The 22976-nt window shown below is 40.4% G+C and overlaps 1 protein-coding gene across 2 annotated transcripts in view; it reads left to right on the top strand.

Moving 5' to 3' along the window:
* ROR1 (receptor tyrosine kinase like orphan receptor 1) overlaps positions 1–22976 on the top strand; it is a 410747-nt gene that overhangs the window by 372314 nt on the left and 15457 nt on the right. For both annotated transcript variants that reach the window (XM_055234118.2, XM_055234119.2), the window contains exons 7-8: positions 1337–1582; positions 17918–18129. In XM_055234118.2, the coding sequence (XP_055090093.1) occupies positions 1337–1582; positions 17918–18129 (458 nt within the window). The remainder of the gene's footprint in view (positions 1–1336; positions 1583–17917; positions 18130–22976) is intronic.

Genomic DNA, 22976 nt, shown 5'->3' with positions numbered 1-22976 from the left:
AAGGTTGTACAATATTGTGAATGAACTAAATAAATGCACTAATGGTACATGTAATGGTAAGTGTATTATAGCAAGTGTCCGTACATTCTCGCATTGCTATAAAGAAATACCTGAGACTGGGTAATTTATAAAGAAAGGAAGTTTAATTGGCTCACGTGTGGTTCTGCAGGCTGTACAGGGAGTATAGCAGCTTCTGCTTCTGAGGAGTCCTCAGGAAGCTTCTAATCATGGCAGAAGATGAAGGGAGAACAAGCTTCTTACATGGCAGGATCGGGAGCAAGAGAGAATGAGTGGGGAGGTGCCACATGCTTTTAAATGGCCGTGAGAATGAGGACTTACTCACTATCCCAAGGCCAGTACCACGGGGGGTTGGTGCTAAACCATTCACAAGAAACCTGCTCCCATGATCCAGTCACCTCCCACCAGGCCCCACCTCCAACCCTGGGGATTACAATTCAACATGAGATTTGGTGGGAACACAGACCCAAACCATATCATACCGCCATTTTAAAGATATGGATGGGTTTGCCTCCATCCCCTACCCCGTCAACACCACCAAGCAAAAGACTATTTCAGTGTACATTTCCCTTTCATCTAGAATTAATCTCACCGGCAATTTTTTAGTTTCCTTTTGGTCGTTAATACTATTTTATGAGTTAAGTAAATGAATGCATCTAAAATGCTTAACACATGGTAAGGGGTCAGTAGCAACATTATTATTATTGTCATTACTCCTCCAAACTCCAATTCAGTTCGACTGTATAGATTCTGCAGTGCTTTTAAGCCCCTGTGGCCACCTGCGAGGGCTACTTAATGGGATCTGCTTCTCCAGGGTGCCGACCCCATCAGCACAGAGATAGCCCCCACTTTTGTTAGAAACCCAGAGTGCACAGCCTCTAATAAGCGTGTTCTGTGAATCACAATACCAACTAGATTCCTTATTACATGATTTCATGTCTAAGGCTGTCAATCAGAATGGAAGGAAAAGTTTGGCTTGAACCTTCCTTGAACCATTCACTAGGAAATTACTTCTGTGCCCCCAGGTCCCACCCCAGTTCCGATTTCTTATGTGTTCAATGTTAAAAATACTTTTGGAAGACTGATTTTATTCCTGAAGCAGAAGCTTTAAATCCTCCCAGGAATGTAACTGCAAGGCAGGCCCTGGGTCCAAGCCCAGCAAAGCAGGGAGACGGCCCTGCATGGCCCCTGACCAGCAGGGAAGCTGTGGCCACGAGGTTAATTACCTGCCCTCCCCTCCAGAAACTGCTGGCTAGAGGAGAGCTCCAGCATCTCCTATGTTTCTTTCTAATTGTTTGGGCTTTTGTGTGTTTTTCAGATCACAAGTGTTATAACAGCACAGGTGTGGACTACCGGGGGACCATCAGTGTGACCAAATCAGGGCGCCAGTGCCAGCCATGGAATTCCCAGTATCCCCACACACACACCTTCACCGCCCTTCGTTTCCCAGAGCTGAATGGAGGCCATTCCTACTGCCGCAACCCAGGGAATCAGAAGGAAGCTCCCTGGTGCTTCACCTTGGATGAAAACTTTAAGTCTGATCTGTGTGACATCCCGGCTTGCGGTAAATAGAAGTCATTGCCCCTAATGTATTCAATCAGCTTTAAAGATCCCTATCCCACCCCTCTTCATTTAGGAGAACCCTATAAGGGGGGCAAAGAAAATGGACAGTATTTGCTTGATCTCAATCTGTTTTTAGGGTAAACCTTGCCGTTTCTACATAAAACACCTTGTAAGGTACCAAAACACACTCTCAAGAAGTCAACTGCCTTTATACCTGCAGCCATTGCACTAGTGGATGTAACACGGACCTAGCCCTCCAGAGGCACAGCTGAGACAGTTTATCATATTGATTTTTATAGAAAAAGATGTTACCCAGAATGGTCTGTGTCCAAGTGGACCTTTTTAGCAAAAAAAGGAATATTGGAAGCAGGAAGAAATTGTTTTCTGTATGCCTTAAGAACACCACAAAGCAGGATGAATCTACAACCATTACTAGGTCATCCAGGGCAATCTGTGGGTAAACTGTGTCCTTCGTTATGTCTGTTAATACTGCAGAAGAAGTATATAGGTATCTAGTAAGAAAATGGAATTCCTGAGTCAGTTAACTGTTCCTTTTTCTAGAAAATGTTTGGAGAAAATAATGAAAATGGGCCAAGCATGGTGGCTTATACCTGTAACCCCAACACTTTGGGAAGGCCGAGGCAGGAGGATCATTTGAGCCCAGGGGTTCAAGACCAGCCCAGGCAACATAGTGAGACTCCATCTCTACCAAAAAAAAAAAAAAGAAAATATTGCTGAAACCTGGAATTAGGAACTATTTTGGAAATGATTCATCTTCCTGATCCTAGTTCTCATAGATATCATAGATAATGCCAAGTTTCCCAGGCATAGTGGGAGAGTCAGGATGTCACTGTTGGAAAAGCAAAAGCTACAGGGTAGGGGGGTGGGCAAACAAAAGCAATAGTCATGGGACCCACAATACAAAGTGAGCTCGGAGTTTAACCAGATGATTATTCAAGCCATTCATTCAGAATATTTGTTGAGTACCTACTACGTGCCAAGTACTTACTCATCCCAGCATGGGGAGATGCCAGGGACCCTAAGGAAGGAGTAGGCATAGCACATCCACAAAGAAGCGAGGAGTCATGGAGGCGAAATAAGCAAGAGGGAGAGTAGCAGAAGATTAGGTCGGGAAAGTATCAGGACCCGATCATGTAAAGCTCTGTAGGCCGTTGGAGGACTTAAGCTTTGACCCGGAATGAGTTGGGAAAGCATGAGAGGGTTTTGAGCAGAAGGGTGACATGACCTGACTTACGTGTTTGAAGGCTCACCTCGGCTGCTGGGTTGAGACTAGCTTGTGGGAAGGATGCAAGAGCAAAAGCAAGGAGATCAGTTGAGAAGCTACTGCAGGAATGCAGGGGAGAGATAAAGTGGCCTTGACAGGAGGAGGAGTGGAAGACGGAGGGACACGTGGGCAGATTCGGGTATGTGTTGAAACTGGAGAAAAGAGGAGTCACTGATGGATCAGATGTGGGATATAAATGATGGAAGGAATCAAGGGTGACTCCGGAGCTTCTCCATGGAATTGCCTTTTGCTGAGATGGAGAAAACTATAGGAGGAGTAAATTTAGTGGGAGCTGGAATCAAGAGTTTTTGTTCATGCTGTTTGAGATGCCTTTTAGAAATCCAAAAAGAGATACTGAGTAGGTAGTTGGATATCATAGACTGAAGTTCAAGTCAGGGTCTGGGATGAGATGGATATGAAGGAAATGTTGGCATACAGATGGCATGTAAGGCCATGACACCTGAAGGAAAGAAGAGCATAACTGAGGGGCTACCATGTGCCAGATCCTATGTGAGACACCTTACCTCTGTCACCTCATTCGATCTTCATATCCAGCTTCTATCATCCTCATGTTATGGATAAGAAAACTAACAGTAAGAATTAAGAGGTTTGCTCAAAGACCCTCAGCTATCGGTGACTGAGTCATGATTTTAACTCAGGTCAGCCTGATTCCCAAACCTGTTGGCTCTTTTCACTAAGCATACTCTCTCTAGAGAAAGCAAAATGAATCTGCTTAATGGCAACAATAACAGGTCAACAATAAATATATAGTTTGTAGTAAAAGCAGTTTATTGTAATAGGTAAGGACATGGGTTCTCATGTTTAAGTCCCTGGGTTTGAATCCCAGATCTTCAATGAAATAGCTGTGTGCTCTTAGCCCCTCCTAATCTCATTTTTCTTATCAGTAAAATGAGAAAATAATGATATACACTTAGGATTTATTGTGAGGATAAATTAGTGGTTAACTGAAAAACCCTATGATGTCCAAACATAGTAAGTGTTCAATACATATTATCTATTATTATATAGTCAATATATAAAGATAAATCTATTCGAATTATCACATAGTCAACATATGTAAATAAATGCTTGCTCTCAGCTCAGTAAATATTGTTTGAGAGCCCACCATGGAGTAGGGAGGTTATAAGAGGAATAAAATGATTCATGCATTTGAGGTATGTCAGTTACAATGCAGTATGTATGATACAATAGAAGTTAGCACAAATGTTATGGAACAAAGAAGAGGAAGGGCTTAAAAAAATACTAAAGAAATCCATAAGAAAAAGTATTAAAAATATTGAAAAGAACCCTAATGATGAAAATTTGAGAAACTCTTATTCTATAATTTTTTTCCTACCTGTTACTTGTTATTATAGTGACTTTACTTGCAAAATGGTTTTACGGATAGTTGAACACACCAAATTTTAGAAAGATCACCACACCCCCTTTGTGTTGCTGGGCTTTCATGCACCTTCATATGGGCTTTAATATACCTTCATACGTATTACAAAGTAACCTCTTGCAGAGCCGTTGTTGATCATTTCAAGGAAAATTATTCTGTATTTTGTGATGGTTTGCACTTCATCTATGACATTTTCCACGTTATTTTCAACAGTGATAAGAAAGGAATAAAAACAAAACATAGATTTACTTAGGTACCCATTCCTTCTCCTAAACCAGGTAAGGTATGAGAGTCTGCAAGAGAGTCCAGGATAAAAGCAGTACTTGCTAAGCACCTTCCATGCACCAGGCACAGTGCTAGGGTTTTCACATGCTTTCTTTATCCTCATCTTCATACTCTGACAGGTATTATTAACCCTATTTTTGCTGATATAGAAGCTGAGGCTGAGAAAGCCCCAGGGTCATCCAGCTAGTAAATGGAAGGTCTGTCTGATTCCAAGGTCATCTTCTTGCTACTCTACTGTGCTACTTCGGGTTATTGGTTGATGTACAGAGGAAACCAAATGAATTGATTTGTTTTGTTTCTTTGTGTTTTGAGACGGATCTTGCTATGTTGCCCAGGCTGGTTAACTCCTGGGCCCAATAAATCTTTCTGCCTCAGCCTCCTGAGTAGCTGGGACTACAGGCGTGCACCACCATGCCCGGCTTTAAATGAATTGTTTTAAGAAAGAAATGGGCTGGGCTTGGTGGCTCACGCCTGTAATCTCAGCACTTTGGGAGGCCAAGGCAGGCAGATCACTTGAGGTCAGGAGTTCAAGACCAGCCTGGCCAACATGATGAAACCCCGTCTCTACCAAAAATACAAAAATTAGCCAGGTGTGGTGGCATGCACCTGTAATCCCAGCTACTCAGGAGGCTGAGGCATGAGAATCACTTGAACTTGGGAGGCAGAGGTTGCAGTGAGCCGAGCTCGCACCACTGCACTCCAGCCTGGGCGATAGAGCGAGACTCAGTCTCAAGAAAAAAAAAAAAGGAAGAAAGAAAAGAAAAGAAAAGCATTATTCGTTCCACCCTAGGTAAACACTATTGTTCTTTGGGTGACTTCTGACCCTTTATTTCCAACTAATGCCCATCAGAAGTAGGGAAGTAATTTGCCCAGAAGCTGGAAGACATATTGATACTCTGATTCAAGGACTCAAGCTCTATTACAATTAGTTTAAGCAAAGACTACAAATTATACCTGGAAAGTACTTGTTTTCATTTCAATGCCCTTCCTGCAGCATCCAGATCAAACACATGCTAGGAGGGATGAAAGAAACCTTCGAAAGGTCTTTCAAACTGAGTAGAAAGAGGGAGATCACTTACATCTACAGAATACCTACTATGTGCCTGCATGGTGCCTGGTGCTTTACATATTCATCTCCATTTAAAACTCACAACCATGCTGTGGGGTAGGTGTGATTAACATATTTCACTGAGGTTCAAAGGGGCTACAGGACTTGTCTAAATCACACAGCCAACCACTGTCTGCATAGAGCTCTGACCAAACTCAAAGCTCATGCTCTTTTACCAGACACTCTGCTATCTCTCATTTAAAGATTTTTCTGAAATAAATACATGCATGATGATAGGTTCCACCTCTGGATTACATCATGCTGATTTGCATTATATGATATGACATCAAAAATCTTCCCATGCTGATGAAGAAATCTATCATAGTATTACCCAGTGTGTTATTATCTTAGTATTAATCAGTATAGCGATGTTGAAAACCCTTGGAATATTTCTTTCCTGAATATATGTGCAGAGGACACAGTGAAAATTCTGAGGACTGGTTAATACTAGTCACATGAGAGATGAATTTAGATGAAAGTTAAATGTAGAGATGACAAGGCAGTTTTCACCACTTAGAATTTTTTTTTAAAGAACATTTTCATTTTATTTTAAAACAAAGCAGTTCCTCTTGAATTCTTCAAGCCATGCCACAAATATATCCATTAAAGGAACAGGGAAGCCTTGACATATGATCAATAAGCTGCTGGAGGGCCAGTAGCTCCCAGGTGAGATTCCTGAGAAGACAGCAGGTGAGCATCAGCTGTGCTCAGGGCTGTGCCTGTCTTCTCCCAGTCGCCCTCAGCCCACCTCTAACAAACTGATCATCATGGAATCCTACTTTTATAACTCCTTTGGAGCATTTGATTTTTTTTTTCTCGTTTCATTGTCACAAAACCACGAAAGATCAAGTAGGAATTTCCAGCCCTGTTTTACCATATGAGAAAATCAAGGCCCAGAGAAGTGAGAAGACTTACGTAAGATCACAGATGAATTCATGGAAACCAGGTCTCCTGTCTCTAGGACCACTGCTCTTTGTTCTACACCAGTGATTCTCAACCAGGGGCAGTTCTGTCTTCCAGGGAACATTTGGCAATTTCTGGAGAGATTTTGGTTATCACAAGTGGGTGGGGTTGGGGGATGCCACTGACATCTGTTGTGTAGAGGTCAGGGATGTTGCTAAACATCCTGCAATACCCAGAACAGCCCACACAATGAATCATCTAGCCCAAAATGTCGAATGTTGGGGTTGAGAAACTCTTTTCTACACTGGACAATTGTAAACTATAGAATAACAATAATATTCAATAGTAATTACCATTTATTGTATGCTTACAATGAGCTGAAAACTATGCTGATACTTTTAGGCATTATCTCATGTTTAAATAGTTCTATCCCCCTAGGAGTAGGGTTTTATTATACCCAAGAAAGAAAGCTGAAACTTGGAGAGGTTAAGTAACATGTGTCCGAGGTCACATGGTTAATAAGAAGTGGACCCAGGACTCACATCTGTAGTCAGCCTTTTAAACTGTGGTTTATGCATGTATGTTGTTGTGTGTGTGTTTGTATGAGTGTAAACAGATAAAACTTGAGAATAACTTCATTTTATAGTGAGTTATAAGCTAGTGGGGCAGATTGAAGTGAGCCCTTTTTCTCCTCCATCCTGAATGAGACAGAGTCTCATAGGAAAATTCCTGCATTCTTTAGCTAACTCAGAGTTAAGGAGATTTCAGAATCTCCATGGGGTTTCTCATTTTCCTACTGATAACTTTTGTTTTAGTTTCAACTAAGTAAAGCTAAAAGAAGCATAGGCCTAATTAAATAGAAAATGTGAACGTTTGTTGTACTTTGTCTAATAAAGGCGCTTGAGAACAGTCTGCTGCAGATTGTTTTATCTGTGAACTTTCACTCCAGAGCAGAATATAAAATTAAGTACAACCAAACATGGCTGTTGTAAATTCTGGGAATTGGCTTGGCTAAGATTATATGCATATGCCCAGACAGTGCTTAGAGAAAGTGGAAAAAAAAAAAAAAAAAAAGATGAAAGATGGTTTGGGCAAGACCTGGCTTCTCATCCTCCATGTCTTTTCTTTCGTGTTCCAGGCATCTAACAATTAGAATTACTAATTATTCATTCACTCACAGAAACCAATATATGTTGAGCTTCTACTGTGTCTCAGACCCCGTGAACAAGCTAAATCAGGCCATGCCCTTGTATAGCCTACAATCTAATGAAGGAATCAGATGGAAAAAAAATATATGAATCACATTAAGTGTTGTCATATAGTTCCCAATTTAATGTCTGCTCTTGTGTGCGTGGCATTTTAATGATGACTACTGCTTGTTGAATACTGTGCTAAGATATCTGTGCCGGCATCTAACCTAGGACTTAGTTGGTGCTCAGTAAAATGTGTTGAGTTAATTGGTTTAATCCACACAGTAAACTCAAGATAAAGGTGTCATCTCCATTTTCCTAAAGGAAAAACAGGCAATATTGTTTTTACTGAAGCCAAGATTCAAACCAGTTCCATAGAATTTCATATCCATTCCTCCATCTACCATGCCATAACTGCTTAAACAATAGAGTCCTGATTATTTCAGAGGAACACACATTGCTTTATTATTTTCCCTTTCCCTTTGATCATTATGATCTCTCTGGGTCTTTGGGATGCTGCCCATTGATATTCTTATTTGCAGCTCCAGGGATATAGGAATGGAGCCTACTCTGAGAGACCCTACTGTGCTCCTCTTAGACGCAGCCCTGATATAGATTAGCTCCCCAGCAGCTCCACCCACATCTCACAAGGGTGTGCCCTTCTCCCATTAAGTCCCATCTCCTCTCTTTCTGGAAGCCCCATGTCTCCTCCAGTCCTCAAAGCTGGCCATCTTCTCTGCCTGCAAAGCTTCATTCACTGTGCTTTCACCTTTTGTTGTGGTCACCTTCCAAGTCAAATATCTTGGGTTGGGTGTAAACTAAATTGCGAAAGAAGCATTTTGCCTAAGTTCTTTCTAACTGGCATCTAGGCACACTGCCTAGGTTCACCATTTCACAGTAGCCCTTTATCATTGCTTTTCTATGCAGCTCTGGGGGCACAGCTGTGGAAATTGTCAATACCTCTGAAAGCTCCTTTTGCAACCATCTGTCCATTTTACTTTGGTTGTATTTTATTAATACCACAAGACTTATGTTCTCATTCTCTCTCTCTCTCATTTAAATCCCCTATTTGTTTCTTTCTTGATTTGTATGGGAAGGCAGAATCCCGATCGTATTGGTGTTTTTATATTTAAACCATGGCCCTTTATTTTACCCTTGATCAAATCTTGAGGCCACATTTCTTCCCCTAGCCATGGCAACATGTCTGTTTCTCCTCTAAGTAAAGGTTTCTCCCTCTACCAAATAAAAGTTCCAAGCAGCAGTATTGTTTTTACTCCTCAACCAGCTTCACCAAAGAGTACCCATGATAAGAAAAGTGGTGAACCATTTGGCTCCATTTGGAGTTTTCATACCTGGCCTATTGCTTTTGTATTTCCTTTTAAGTCATTGGCTTGCAACAATTTGCCAAAGGGCGCATTGCCCAGTTTTGTGCCTGAATAGCCTTGACTTGTCCCATAACTTACAAACACCCACCCTGGGCTCCACTTTGTCACAAACCATATTCTGCAACATGGTGGTTTACAGTTCGGGGCAAGGCAGATGTTTTCCAGATTGTGAACACTGCCATTTTTAACGTGCTCTGTCAGCAGCCTTCTCCCGTATTTCATAGGAGACCTGTTGTAAGGCAATTTGTCTTTCAGTCATTTCTTCAAAATAAAATTGAATGTTACAGTGAAGTGGATGGTGGAGAGGGGTAAAGGAGGAAGAAGTACAGCACTGTTTTATATAGTTTGAAGCTTTCTGGAAGAGTTGTTTTTCTACTACAGAGATTTTCAAGATGTTCTTTCATTTCCAGTCTCTGTACATTTTCAACAACAAAGTAAAGAACAATAGTGACCCAAAACTTATAGCTAAGTCATGTTCCATGAACATTTTTAACCATAAAATAATTTCTCTCGAAGATTTTTTTGTTGTTGTTCCTAGTATATATTGAGTCATTTACCCAGTACGTAAGCTGCTCTAGCAATAAGCTTCTGAAACCTCTGAACTCTTTGGGCTCACCACCATGCCAGTAAGAAGTGCTTGTTGGTATCTTAACCTCTGGTGACAGAAATCTGATATAACACCACAATGATTGTTGCCACTGGCTTTGTAACAAAGTGTTTTTTGGTTAAGCTTCTGGCAGAAAACACATGGCACAAGCCAGTAGACTAAGGGAAATGTTATAATGTAATTATTTAGGGAGGTATTGGCAGAATTAGGAGAAACCAACAAGGAAAGTTGTGAGACCTGGGGCTAACAGGAATGGGAGGTATTACCATCCTAGATCAGTTACCTTACCTTGCAGAATATAGCTGGGACTGAAGAGAGGGCTGTCCGTGAGCACATGCTGTGGCCTTCAACCCAGCAAGGAGGAAGCCAGAAGAACAAGGGTTTCAACCCATACTCTTCTCCTGCCTTTCGTCTCCGGCAAATGACTCCTATAGGTTAACCTAACTGGAAGCCACAGGTCAAAGGTATCCATTGATACTATCAGTAGAGGTTGGCCTCAGCAAGGAGCTGGTCAGAAAGGACTGAGACTGGATCTGGTGGGCTGAGGATACTCAGGGGAAATGTCATCACTGACTTTAAATCTCTTCATAAGAGTCAGCTTTAAATAAATTGTTTTAAGAAAGAAATGGGCTGGGCTCGGTGGCTTATGCCTGTAATCCTAGCACTTTGGGAGGCCGAGGCGGGCAGATCATTTAAGGTCAGGAGTTCAAAACCAGCCTGGCCAACATGGTGAAACCCCCATCTCTACTAAAAATACACACACACAAAAAAATTAGCCAGGTGTGGTGGGGGGTGCCTGTAATCCCAGCTACTCAGGAGGCTGAGGCAGGAGAATTGCTTGAACCCCAGAGGGGAGGTTACAGTGAGCTGAGATCACACCACTGCACCCCAGCCTCGGCGACAGAGTGACACTCCGTCTCAAAAAAAAAAAAAAAAAAAAAGGTCAGTAAGGCCCTAAATAAGTTATTTCAACTCAATTTATAAAATCAGAGAACCTTGGGAGCAACCATAGAAATCATCCAGCCTCTACTTGAACATTGCCAGACATCTCCAGAGACAGAGAAATCCTTCCACTTCAAAGTGATTATGGAATGATTCCAACTGCTCAAAAGTTCTGCCTTTGTAAGCTAGAAACCAAAACTCGTATGCAAAATCTGATTTGTTTAAAATGTTGGCCACTGATTCATATTTTTTAAAAAACCTAATAAAGAACAAGTCTATGGACTAGATCCAAATTTTTACTTTTGGATAATTTCTTACACAAATTTGAAGACATATATCACATCCTTCATTTGATTTTCTCTTTGGCCTAGAGATCACATGAGTCCTCCTACATTTCCTTGCCCATTCTTCTCCTCTAGGTGTTTCCTGCTCCTTTAGAGCCCTCCTTAAAAATGTGGCTCTTAGTTGTGAGACCTGGGGCTAACAGGAATGGGAGGTATTACCATCCTAGATCAGTTACCTTACCTTGCAGAATATAGCTGAGACTGAAGAGAGGGCTGTCCGTGAGCACATGCTATGGCCTTCAACCCAGCAAGGAGGAAGCCAGAAGAACAAGGGTTTCAACCCATACTCTTCTCCTGCCTTTCATCTCCGGCAAATGACTCCTATAGGTGCTTTTAACTGGAGCAGGTAGAAGAGGACCACGATGTTCTTGATTATTACCCAGTATTGCCAATGAATACTATTATGTTACTATAAGTGCCATATATGAAAATTTTTGAGCAATTGCATCATGCTGTTGCTGGGTTCATCTGAGCCTTTAAATCTTCAGTAAAACTTATTAGTAATCTTTTGTTTGTTTTGGGGGTTTGGTTACATCAACAATTATTTAGTAGGTTTGTCTAATCATGGACTTTATAAACAAGGTCTTTAACTTTAAAGCAACTTATAATATTTATTTTTACAATTTCAGCTTCTGGTTTGGATTCATTGTATTAGCCTGTTGAGTATGATCCTTTAAAATTTTATTCCGTAATTAAACAGTTAGGTATCTTTCCTGGATTCTGGCCATTTCAAGTTTGATAAACATATCATCAATGACAACGTTGGGCAGGCAGGATTCCTCAAGCATAGCCCTCTACAATTTGATGTTGATTGACTGATTAACACTATTAAATAAAGGCAGATGATGACTTACAAATACATCTGATGATATTATTATTCAACCCTTCATCTTGTCCATAAGAATGTCATAAGTCACTCGAGTCATTTGATCAAATGTTTTGCTAAAGTTTAAATGTGCTTGGTCTGTCACTAATAATCTCATCAAAATGAAAGAGATTTAATTTTATGCAATCTATAGAATTTTGTCACTGAAAGATTGGCCCGATTAAAAAGTGGGCAAAGGACTTGAATAGACATTCCTCCAAAGAAGATATACAAATGGCCAAAAGCATATGAAAAGATGTCCAATATCACTAATAATTAGAGAAATGCAAATCAAAACCCCAGTGAGATACCATTTCACACCCATTAGAATGCCGCTATTAAAAAAATAGCAAGTGTGAAGAAATTGGAACTGTTGTGATCTGTTGGTAGGAATGTAAAATGGTGCAGCTGCTATGGAAAACAGAATGGAAGTTCCTAAAAAAAATTAGAAATAGAATTACCATCTGATCCGGCAATCCCATTTCTGAGTATTTAATCCGAAAGAATTGAAGTCAGGGTCTCAAAATATTTGTACACCCATGTTCACTGCGCATTATTCATGATAGCCACAAGGCAGAAGCAACCCAAATGTCCATCAGTGGATGAATGGATAAAGAAAACATGGTATATGCAAACAATGGAATATTATTCAGTCATAAAAAGAAGGAAATCCTGTCACATGGTACAGCATCATGAACCTAGAGGACATTAGACTAAGTGAAATACACCAGTCACAGAAAGATAGATACTGAATGATCCACTTATATGTGGTACCTAAAATAGTCAAAATCGTAGAAACAGAAAGTACCATGGTGGTTGTCAGGGCTGAGGGAAGAGGGGAAATGGGAAGTTATTCAATGGGCATAGAGTTTTAGTTTTGCAGCATGAAAAAGTTCTGGAGATTGGTTGCACAACAAGAATAAATATATGTAACATTATTAAAATGTAAAATTAAAAATGGTTAAGATGGTAAATTTTATGGTATTTTTTACAATTAAACATTTTTTAATTATTAAAAAAGATTAGCCCAATTCTTTTATAGAGGAGGAAACTGAGGCCCTGAGAGTTTATAGAAACTTTTAGTGAACTTGTGTGGATTCCAGTTACTAAGATTTTTCCCAAATGCTCACAAATGAGTTGCTCTCCCTAACTTATTATAGTTAAAACCTTTTCTGCAGGGAAAAATTTTGATCAATGTATATGGCCCATTCAGCATTTTTTAAAATAATTCATTTGAGAATACATAAGGCAATAGACCATCTACTTAGTATTTCCATCAAGTCAAGAGAGTGAATGCCTGGGCCCAGCCTGCCAACTGAAGGCCTAATTACCTCTCTCTCTCATCTTCCAGGCATATGCCTAAATCACTGGTGCAGGCCCCTATCTGCTACCAACCTGCTTATTTTATAGTTTTCAGATAATAAATTGGTAGTGATTCCTGTTTGTTTTCTATGGTTTTAAAATTTTTTTCAGTCAAGGTTATAATTTAAACTTGTTTAATTTCACTTGAATTCTAAGGTTCTGTAAGATTTCTTCCCCCCTTTGCCATATTTAAAACCAGAGCCTTTTCTTGTTTTAACTCAAAGTAATATCCCAGATGATGTTTCACTTTATTAAAAGTACCTCTTTAATAAGAAATCGTGATTACTTTGCTTTAAATGTCAGGATAAGAAAGGAGTATTTTCTCTATTATATTTAATTACTAATCAAAGTATTGAATATCATTGTAAAAATAAAATAGGAATGTCAGATGTGAACTGTGATACCAAATTGTTGATTTTTAAAAGGAAATTAATCATGTGATCTGGACTAAGTCGTTGGTTTCAAAAATCTCAAGTATTTAACTTGATGTAACTAATATGTGCATTTCCCTTTTAAACAGTTATTCCAAAGTATTAAAAATATTCAACATTCTAATTTTCAGCCGATTTTCTCTGTAATGCATTGGAGGTGTCCATTACCCTTTAAAATGACTAGTAAGAATAATGTCCATTGTTCCAAAATGATTTTCTTAAAATAGTATGATTCCCACCAGGTATTAGTCTTCATTGAAAAAGAACTTCGGACTCTTAAGGAGAATGATGAAAAACAGTTACATATAATGTTTTAGGGTAATTTTGATTAGTAATATAATTTCTAGAAGCACTGAAGGTAGACAGGCTTGCATTCCAACCCAGACTCTGCTACTTCGTAGCTTTGACAAGTTATTTTTCCTTTCTCGGTCTTAATTTCTCGATGTGTAAAATCAAGATAACACCAATGTGCCTGCCGGGTTAAAATGAGGAATACAAATGCTAGGACATCAAAAAGGACCTAGGCAGATATTAGTTTTCTAATTTTTCATTTGGAAGGCTCATTGTTCTATGGAATATTTTTATATAAGATTTTGAGAGCCAGCAGAGACTGAATCCCCTTATGGCCAAATGCAGAGAGCTGTGTAGGGAAGGAAGCACTTTGTATGGAAGACTTACCATGGGCCTGAATGTGTTTCTGTCACTTCCAACATGACCATGTATTGTTCTCCTTGATTATTTCACTTGGCAAAAAGACACTGGGCCCCTTGTGCTTGTTAGCATATCCTCAGTGTAATCAGAAGGAGCCAAGCTTGACTGTTTAAAGGATTCAGCTTCTTGAAGTTTGTTCTCCTGCAGACCTACGGGGGGATTTGTCCCAGACCCTCGTTTACAATAGAAGACCTTCCATGAATAATCTGATAGGGCATGAATACAGAATAGACTCCTTTGTTTGCCAGACAGGTGAGGCCCTACTTTCTCTTGTTGCTAAAAATCTGGCCTGGAAAAATGACTAGCATTGCGTTAGTACTAAATTAGCCTCATTGCTTTTGTAATCATTACCCTCAAAATGATTTCACTGAAAAACCAAGAATAACAACAGAGACTTTACCCCCCTAGGGTACTGAGAAATTTGAAAATGGTTTATAATGTTAATAATAACCGTAACATCCAACAACTGTATGGCAATTTTTAATTATCCAAGGTTCTTTCATGAACATTATCTCATTTGATTCTCACGTGAACCAAATAAGATTGGTAGAGCAGGTACTATTATTCCTGCTCTACCAATCTTATTTATTCCATTGAATAAATGAGGAAATGGAGATCAGGGAGGTTGTTTCTTGCTTAGGATTATCTAGCCCAAAACTTCCAGCCCAAAACTTTTACCTGTGAATACCCCTCTAGTCTAAGGGTAAAGGGTAAACATTGAGTGGTAACTGGTACTAGAATAGATTTGTTGCTTACAGCAATTCTGTGAAGTAGGTATTACTCCCATTTTACAGATGAGTTTGCTTGGAGTGGCTAAGGGCCTACTGAAGGTCACGTAGATAATGAAAAAGGCATTATTCAGAGGTTTCTGACTCGGTGCCCTGTGGCAGATGGTCTTCTACTCAGGTGATTCCTTTCTGTCTATCTATAGGCATGTAGACACAATCATTACTGGTGCACATTACCCAGCACTGACTACAACGGCCTCCAGTGATGCCTGGGTTATATATTTACCTGTAACAGTGTATAAAGCAGGGATTTTCTGTAATCCCAGCACTTTGGGAGGCCGAGGCAGGTGGCTCACAAGGTCAAGAGATCGAGACCATCCTGGCCAACATGGTGAAACCCCGTCTCTACTAAAAATACAAAAATTAGCTGGGTGTGGTGGCACGTGCCTGTAGTCCCAGCTACTCAGGGGGCTGAGGCAGGTGAATCGCTTGAACCCGGGAGGCAGAGGTTGCAGTGAGCCGAGATCGCACCATTGCACTCCAGCCTGGCGACGGAGTGAGACTCAATCTCAAAAAAAAAAAAAAAAGCAGGGATTTCAAAAGCATCACATTTGGCAAAGCTTCAGTGTTATTCCCTTCCTTTCAGATCACCCTCATCCTTCCTACCTCCATGAAACAAGAGGAACCCTACTATGAGAAAATAGGGGCAAAATTCTCCAATTATTGGCAGTGAAGTGTAGTAGCTAGAATGGTGGGCAAAAAGCAAGACCAACGATGGAATCCCAGCTTTTGACTTACTAGCTGCATGTCCTTGGGCAAGTTACTTAACCATTCTGTCTTCCAGCATCTTCACCTATAAAAATGAGGATAAGGATGTCATCTACCTTATAGAGTTGGTTGTGACTAAAATGAGTTTATGAAAAGCACCTGGTCCATAGTAATAATAGCTAACATGATTTTGCACCAGTAGAAAATATTTGATAAATATTAAAATTGGGTTCTCTGTCACCCAGGCTGGAGTGCAGTGGCGCAATCACAGCTCACTGCAGCCTCAACCTTCTGGGCTCAGGTAATCCTTCTGCCTCAGCCTCTGAAGTAGCCAAGACTACAGACATGCACCATCATGCCTGGCTAATTTTTTTCATTTTTTGTAGAGGTGGGGTTTCACCTTGTTGCCTAGGCTGGTCTCAAATTCCTAGGCTCAAGCAATCTGCCTGCCTCGGCCTCCCAAAGTGCTGGGATTACAGGCATGACCCACTGCACCCAGCCTGAAATTCTTATTCTTTTTATTCTACTCTGTAACCAGACTCTTCTGAGGGCTAACTCACAGGGCACAGTCCCAAAACCAGGTTTTGGTATTCCTTTCGAATAACTGATATGCCATATCTCACCTGCCAAACAGTTCCCAAACAAGGTGTGTACAAGTAAAAACTACATATGGTTTATTCTCATTTACATGTACTAGGGTAACTCATTATTTAAAGGACCTTTTAGGTCTTTTCATCACTCTCTTTATACTTCCAGTTTAGCATCTAAGGACATGTCATTATCTTTCTTCTATTTTCCTTACCAGACGATGAGCCCCTTAAGGGCAGAGGACATGTCATACTTAATTTTATGTTCCCAGTACCTACAATAGTGCCTGACATGCAGTAGCTTTTGTTTATTGACTTACTGAATGAGTGGAAGGATAATTGAATGAACGCATGGTTAATTATTTTGTAAGGTAAATAATCATCTCTGAATTTTGTGTCAATTTGAGTTTTCACACTTTGAGTTTTCTTAAAGATAGCTGATCTTGGTTATCAGGGCACGTCATTATGTAACCCCTCTAATTACTATCCCATAATTCTGTGTTTGTTTCACCAGTCAAATAATTCATTAATGACAGTATATGCCTAAGCATTTGGTTTCAATGGTCAGGCTCAAACTGATAAAAAGAAAAGTATGTCTCATGTTCTACACATATTATATTCTTTTCCAGGCAATGGGATATAAGATTTCAAAAATATACTTCAAAGTGTTAGCACTCATAATTATTGGGCTCACATGAAACCATTTAAGAATTCTGGGGTTTCAATAAAGTGTCAGGTTATACAGTGCTGCCATGCTGGAAGGAAATATAGACACCATCCAAAACAGACACTTTTGCAGAGGTAAAGAATGAGGCCCAGAGACGTGAATGTGTGTTCAAGGCCACACAGCTGATCAAAGACCAAAGTGACCCTGACTTCAGGCCCCCATATTCTCAGGCCAGTGGCTTTTTGGACACTGGGACCGGGATTCCTTAGTAATGTTGATTCTGGAAGATGCAGGATTGGCCCCATAAGTCCAAACCAGCCAAGACAAGGTCATGGTTTCTAGAACACCATCTTGTGGGGGCTGATCTCGGCTGGCAGCCAATGGAAGAAGAGCCCTGTGGTCCACATTAAGGCTCTTGGATGTATACAGTCCATTCACATGGCGTTTAACTTTTAAGGTGTTAGAGAAATGTGGGTCTGCCACTAAAGAGAGGCAACATCAGAGGGGGACCCACACACATACAAAGTTTTCATAATGTCCCTCTGCAGTTTTTAAACATTTGAACTTTAAACTTTTAAACTTCAATAAATTATGTTGAAGGTTTGATGGAAACAAATGGTAATAAGCAATGGATTCCTTTTTTCTCACAGTGGATTTGTGTGTATAGAAGAATAGAAGAGGTGGTTCATTTTAAACTATGCAATGTAATATTATACACGTTACTTTAAAGAGTATAACTTTTGCTCTTTTTCATTTCTGCACCCAGATTCAAAGGATTCCAAGGAGAAGAATAAAATGGAAATCCTGTACATACTAGTGCCAAGTGTGGCCATTCCCCTGGCCATTGCTTTACTCTTCTTCTTCATTTGCGTCTGTCGGAATAACCAGAAGTCATCGTCACCACCAGTCCAGAGGCAACCAAAACACGTCAGAGGTCAAAATGTAGAGATGTCAATGCTGAATGCATATAAACCCAAGGTAATGTTAGCAGTACAAAGCTACATTTGTTCCATGGGCTTCAAGTTAAAGCACCATGTTATAACCCTCCCAAGCTTGGAAATCGAATGATATGGAATCAGAGTTTTATAAGTGCTAAGGTTCATTTTAACCAAATGCAAAGATGAACTACCTACCTCTGTCTAAACCAAGACGCTTTCATCAGTCTGTCTACTTCAGTGTTGGGCCACCCATATCACTGCCTTGCCATAGAGTCGTTGGGCTAGAAGTCATCCCAGGAAATCATCCTGGCCAGCCTGTCAGGACTCAGAATGTGAGCAATTTTTCAAAATTTCAAAGAGGAAATTTCATACTTTTCCATCCAAATTGCAAGAGAGAACAAGATCCATCACTGTTCACAAACTTCACTGTCGAGAACCTTCTCGTTGCATAATGTGCAAATAGTTAAAACCACTGTACTATATACTTAAAAATGATTAAGATAGTAAATTTTGTTGTGTTTTTTTTACCACAATTTTTAAAAAATCCTTTGTGTGCCTAACTTACATCCCTTTTTCTTTGGCTTAAGTGTATTTTAAGGAAGTGTCGTCCTTCCAATAGTCTTCGAATGCTGTTTTATGATAACCAACCTTAGCCTTCCCCACTTTGAGCTAAATCAACCCCTTCCCTTTTGCTTTTCATCCACATCTTTCAACGTTTGAGTTGCTCGAGGTCCTGGCAAGGAACCCAGGGTCACTGGCCCTTACCTTAAATGGAGCCCCTGCACTGCATCTTGAAAATACAACAGAGTCTTTCTTTCAGGAAAGCCAGAATCACAATCCCAGGGCTCTCAGCAAAAAGATTTCATTTAAATAATTTAAGACTCTTGCATCTAACAGCCTGTTTTTTTCTAATTATTCCAATTTCATAAGAACATTTATTCATTCATTCAACAAATATTTATCTTCCCTGTGGACTAGTAACTGTATTATTCTTTTGACCCTCATAAAGAGGAGAAGCATCACTTTTAATAAAATTTTAGGAAAAAAAAGTCTTCACACTCAACTAATCCTCTTATCTAATAAATGGAGTAGTGTAATTGGGCTGACACAGAGCGCTCATTTTTTTTTTCTGCTTTACTGTTCAGATTTTTTTTATTTAAAAAGTCTTGAAAAGATTTTTGCTATTATAAAGTCATATTTATTAATAGGATTTGGAATTCCTTAAATGCTAAAAATTCAGTGTATATATTCTGTATTCAGCAAAACCACTGTTCTCTTGCTGAGTGTGAATTTTTATCATTTAAAAAAAAAAACAAAAAAAACTACAAATCCTGAAGACCATAGAGTTCATGCAGTAGACTGGAGGATGGGCAGAGGTAGGGATTCAACTCTTTTGACATCCCAGCTTCTAGCTAGCCGATTTACATATATTATAGCATTTTACATAATATCACATTTAATCCTTACTACTTAGTGCTACTATAAAAGTAGTGAAAGCAAATGGATGGGGGTTAATATTGCTACACATTCACCTAGTTGACCTGGCAGATACTTTTACCTAGCTCATGACTTCAAGCTTCTAGTGTAAGAGCCATTGTTCCATGAGACTCCTTCCCTTTCATTTCTGTTGGTAAATGTTGAGAAGTCTTAGAAACACCAGAACTCTGGGTAGGGGAGAGACCTAGATCACTTTGGTTACAGCAGGCGGCAGTTTGGTGCAGTAGCCACCATCCTGGAAAGATGTACTCCTCATTGCCAGGGCAGGAACCATGGAAGAATCATTTCCATTTTTAGAAATTATCAATTTTGTGGGTTAGCCTTAATCTGCAATTTAATTCCATTTTTAGTGGAGGTTTGTTTTATATCACATGATGTCCAACAGAGATTCCAGAGAGCTTTGTGGCATAAATAGAAAAAAAGCTAATATATATATCGATGAATACAAACTGTCAAGAACAATACCAGGAGCTTTTACATCCATTATCACACTTAATCCTCACAGCTATTGTATAAGGCAGGTATTATTACTATTTTTGTACAACCAGGGAAATTGAGACACAAACAGACTAAGTAACTTGCCCAAGGTCCAAGAGCTAGTTATTAGAAGCAATGAAATGTGAATACAGGATTTTTCACCTTTTCTAAATAGAGCCGGCCCTTGCTCTTGCAGGATCCGTGATAACTTTTTCACAGAACAGATCAAGTGGGGAAGGAGGAGGGAGGGTTAGGCAAGCAACTGAATGTGATCCCATTTGGTCAGTTTGTGCTGCAGAGTAACCACAGGCATTCTCCTGGCTTCTGACAAATCTTTGAGGGGCCTGCATGGCAGTCACTGAATGATGTAGCCCTAGCCCTGCCAGGGACATGTACAATTTGGCTAGAGCAATAATAGTTCCCCATCCTTCATGGTCAAAGAGACAAATGTAAAATATACTGGCATGAGTTTTCCCAGAGACTGGGTGAAGTAAACATTGTTTTCATAGTTTCTGGATCATTTCTGAGGTGTGCCTTGCTAAATCTCCCAGTGTCAAGATTTGTCCAATATAAGGCTTAGAGCTTAGCCTTAAACTCCTGAACCAGAGAAGTAGAAATGGCTTAAATATTTGAATGGGTTGGGGAGGGGAAAGGAAACAACAAAAACAAATACTAACTTTTCTTTTTCTTACACTTCTAAGGGACTTGGCTCCGATCAAATTTGAGTTATTCAATTGTTTGTTTTGGTTCTTACTGAGTGCCTTTCCTGGAAAAAGCACAAAGGACTCCGTAGACCTTAAAGAAAATTCCTAAATGTAAACAGAAAATCTCTAAAACTGCTTTGGAAGGTCACTGACACATAAATATTACATGTACCTATAAAATCTAAAAGGAAAGGACGCACATAAAAAAGAAAGAAAAAAAGTGCTGAAAACAAACACTCCACCAGAGCAAAATCAAAAGAATATTTGGAGGCGAGGATGAAAGGAATGAAGGATAGAAGCCAGTCTGCCCTAGTCTTATTCTTTTTTCCCCTTGGCCAATTCAAAAGTCAGAGACTCTAGGGTTCTTATTTATCCAAATGAATGTGCCCTTCAGGGTTTAAACTCTCTGCTTCCATCTCTCTTCACTTGTGGAGCTGCTAAAATTCTCCTGAGTGTTTGGATTGAGAAGAGGAGGCTCCTGTGGGAGATTAGAAACCGATACCCTTGAGAGAGGACAACAGGGAGCTGCCGACAGACTGGCTGACGAGGCCCGGCTTGGGTCCCCAGAGAGGTAGGACGGTGCAGTTGGAAGTAAAAGCTTTTGATGAGCCATGAGTTTCCTTCTCATCTGTGGGCAAAGGAAGCCAGTGGACCAGAGAGGCACCTTAAAGCCGAACAGTCAGGAAGATGGAGATGCCCTGGCTCCCATGCCAACTGCTCTGTGACTCTGAGAAGCCATCTAGCCTTTTGCACTTCAATTTTCTCAGCTGTTCAGGGAAAGAAGTAGACTGTGTTCAAGTAGAAGACTGTTAATTTTCCTGTTATTTTGTTTAGCCAAAGATTCGAAGCCATTCAATCCTCTAATGAGTACTGTAGTGATGCCTAAACTAAGCAGGATTTTTCTATATTGCATTACAAATTTTACAATCTGAGTGAGGTTGTTTTTTCTTCTTTTAGTACTGCAGAAATTGAACCTTCTCAGAGGAGCCTGGAAACTCTAAATTCCCTTCTCTGTTTCTTTTCCTTTGCTTCTCCTTCCCTTGCCCCTACATCCCCTGCCAGGTATGACTCTGGAAAACAGCATTCTGTAAGCTTGCTTGGGTAAGGGACAGAAGCTGTGGTATGTGCTACTGTGGGAGCAGGGAGGGGGCAGAGTCTCCCCTTCAAGAACAGTATGGGCCCAATTCAGCCCAGGCCTCCTGGCTCCTCACCTACCTGGAGGTTAGGCAGACAAAGAGGTTAAAAGATGGAGGAGTCTGAGGGGCATGGTTGCTCACACCTGTAATCTCAGCATTTGAGGAAACCAAGGTGGACAGATCGCTTGAGCCCAGGAGTTCAAGACCAGCCTGGGCAACATGGGGAAACCCCATCTCTACAAACACACATACACACAATTAGCCAGGCATGGTGGTGCATCCCTGTACTTGGAGCTGCTCGGGAGGCTGAGGTGGGAGGATTACTTGAGCCTGGGAATTTGAGGCTGCAGTGAGCTAAGATCATGCCACTGCACTCCAGCCTAGGCAACAGAGTGAGACTCAGCTCAAAACAAGAAAAAAAGATGGAGGAGTCTGAGAATGAGGGCGAAGAAGAGTCAAGGCAGGCCAGGGGTGTGAGATGCAGCCAAAGCCTGGGCAGCCCCCGTGAGTCAAACTCCTGCAGCTCCTGGCTAATGTAGGTAAGGAACATCGCAGGGGAAAGAAAGCAGGACTGGCCCAGCTTTCCAAAGCTGATGGCTGTGTTTTACTTCTCAATTTACCCTCATCTCTTGCCAGCTTCTCTGCTTTTTCACTTCTAGACAATTCATCTCTCCATTTTCCCTTCCAGCCAAAGTAGTTGCTGAATATATTGAAATTTGATTACATTCTCTGGCCCTGTCCCTTTTGCCAGCAACATGCTTCCATCTAAAAGCCCTGCTGGAGTCTGGCTACCCTTTTAAATTCCCTGTTCTTACCAAATGTCACCACACTTCATGCTAAAATATCCTCAATAACTTTTCCACTCACTGCTTAAAACCATTGTCTCCCAACACTTCTGAGCTCACCATTCTATTAACATGGGCCTCTTGGGAATCGCCGGTGATGTTATTTAATCCAGTGACCTTTGCCAAGTCTTCACCCCCTTTAATTTCTCTGGAGCCTTTGATATTCTTAACCACCATCCTGAAATATTTTTTTTTCCCCTTGACTTTCCCTATCTCCTTCCCACACTT

Source organism: Symphalangus syndactylus, chromosome 19 (assembly GCF_028878055.3).
Source record: "Symphalangus syndactylus isolate Jambi chromosome 19, NHGRI_mSymSyn1-v2.1_pri, whole genome shotgun sequence".
NCBI classification, from domain to species: Eukaryota; Metazoa; Chordata; class Mammalia; order Primates; family Hylobatidae; genus Symphalangus; species Symphalangus syndactylus.
Note: the sequence above shows the minus strand (reverse complement) of the source record. Positions and strands in the feature narration are given on the sequence as shown.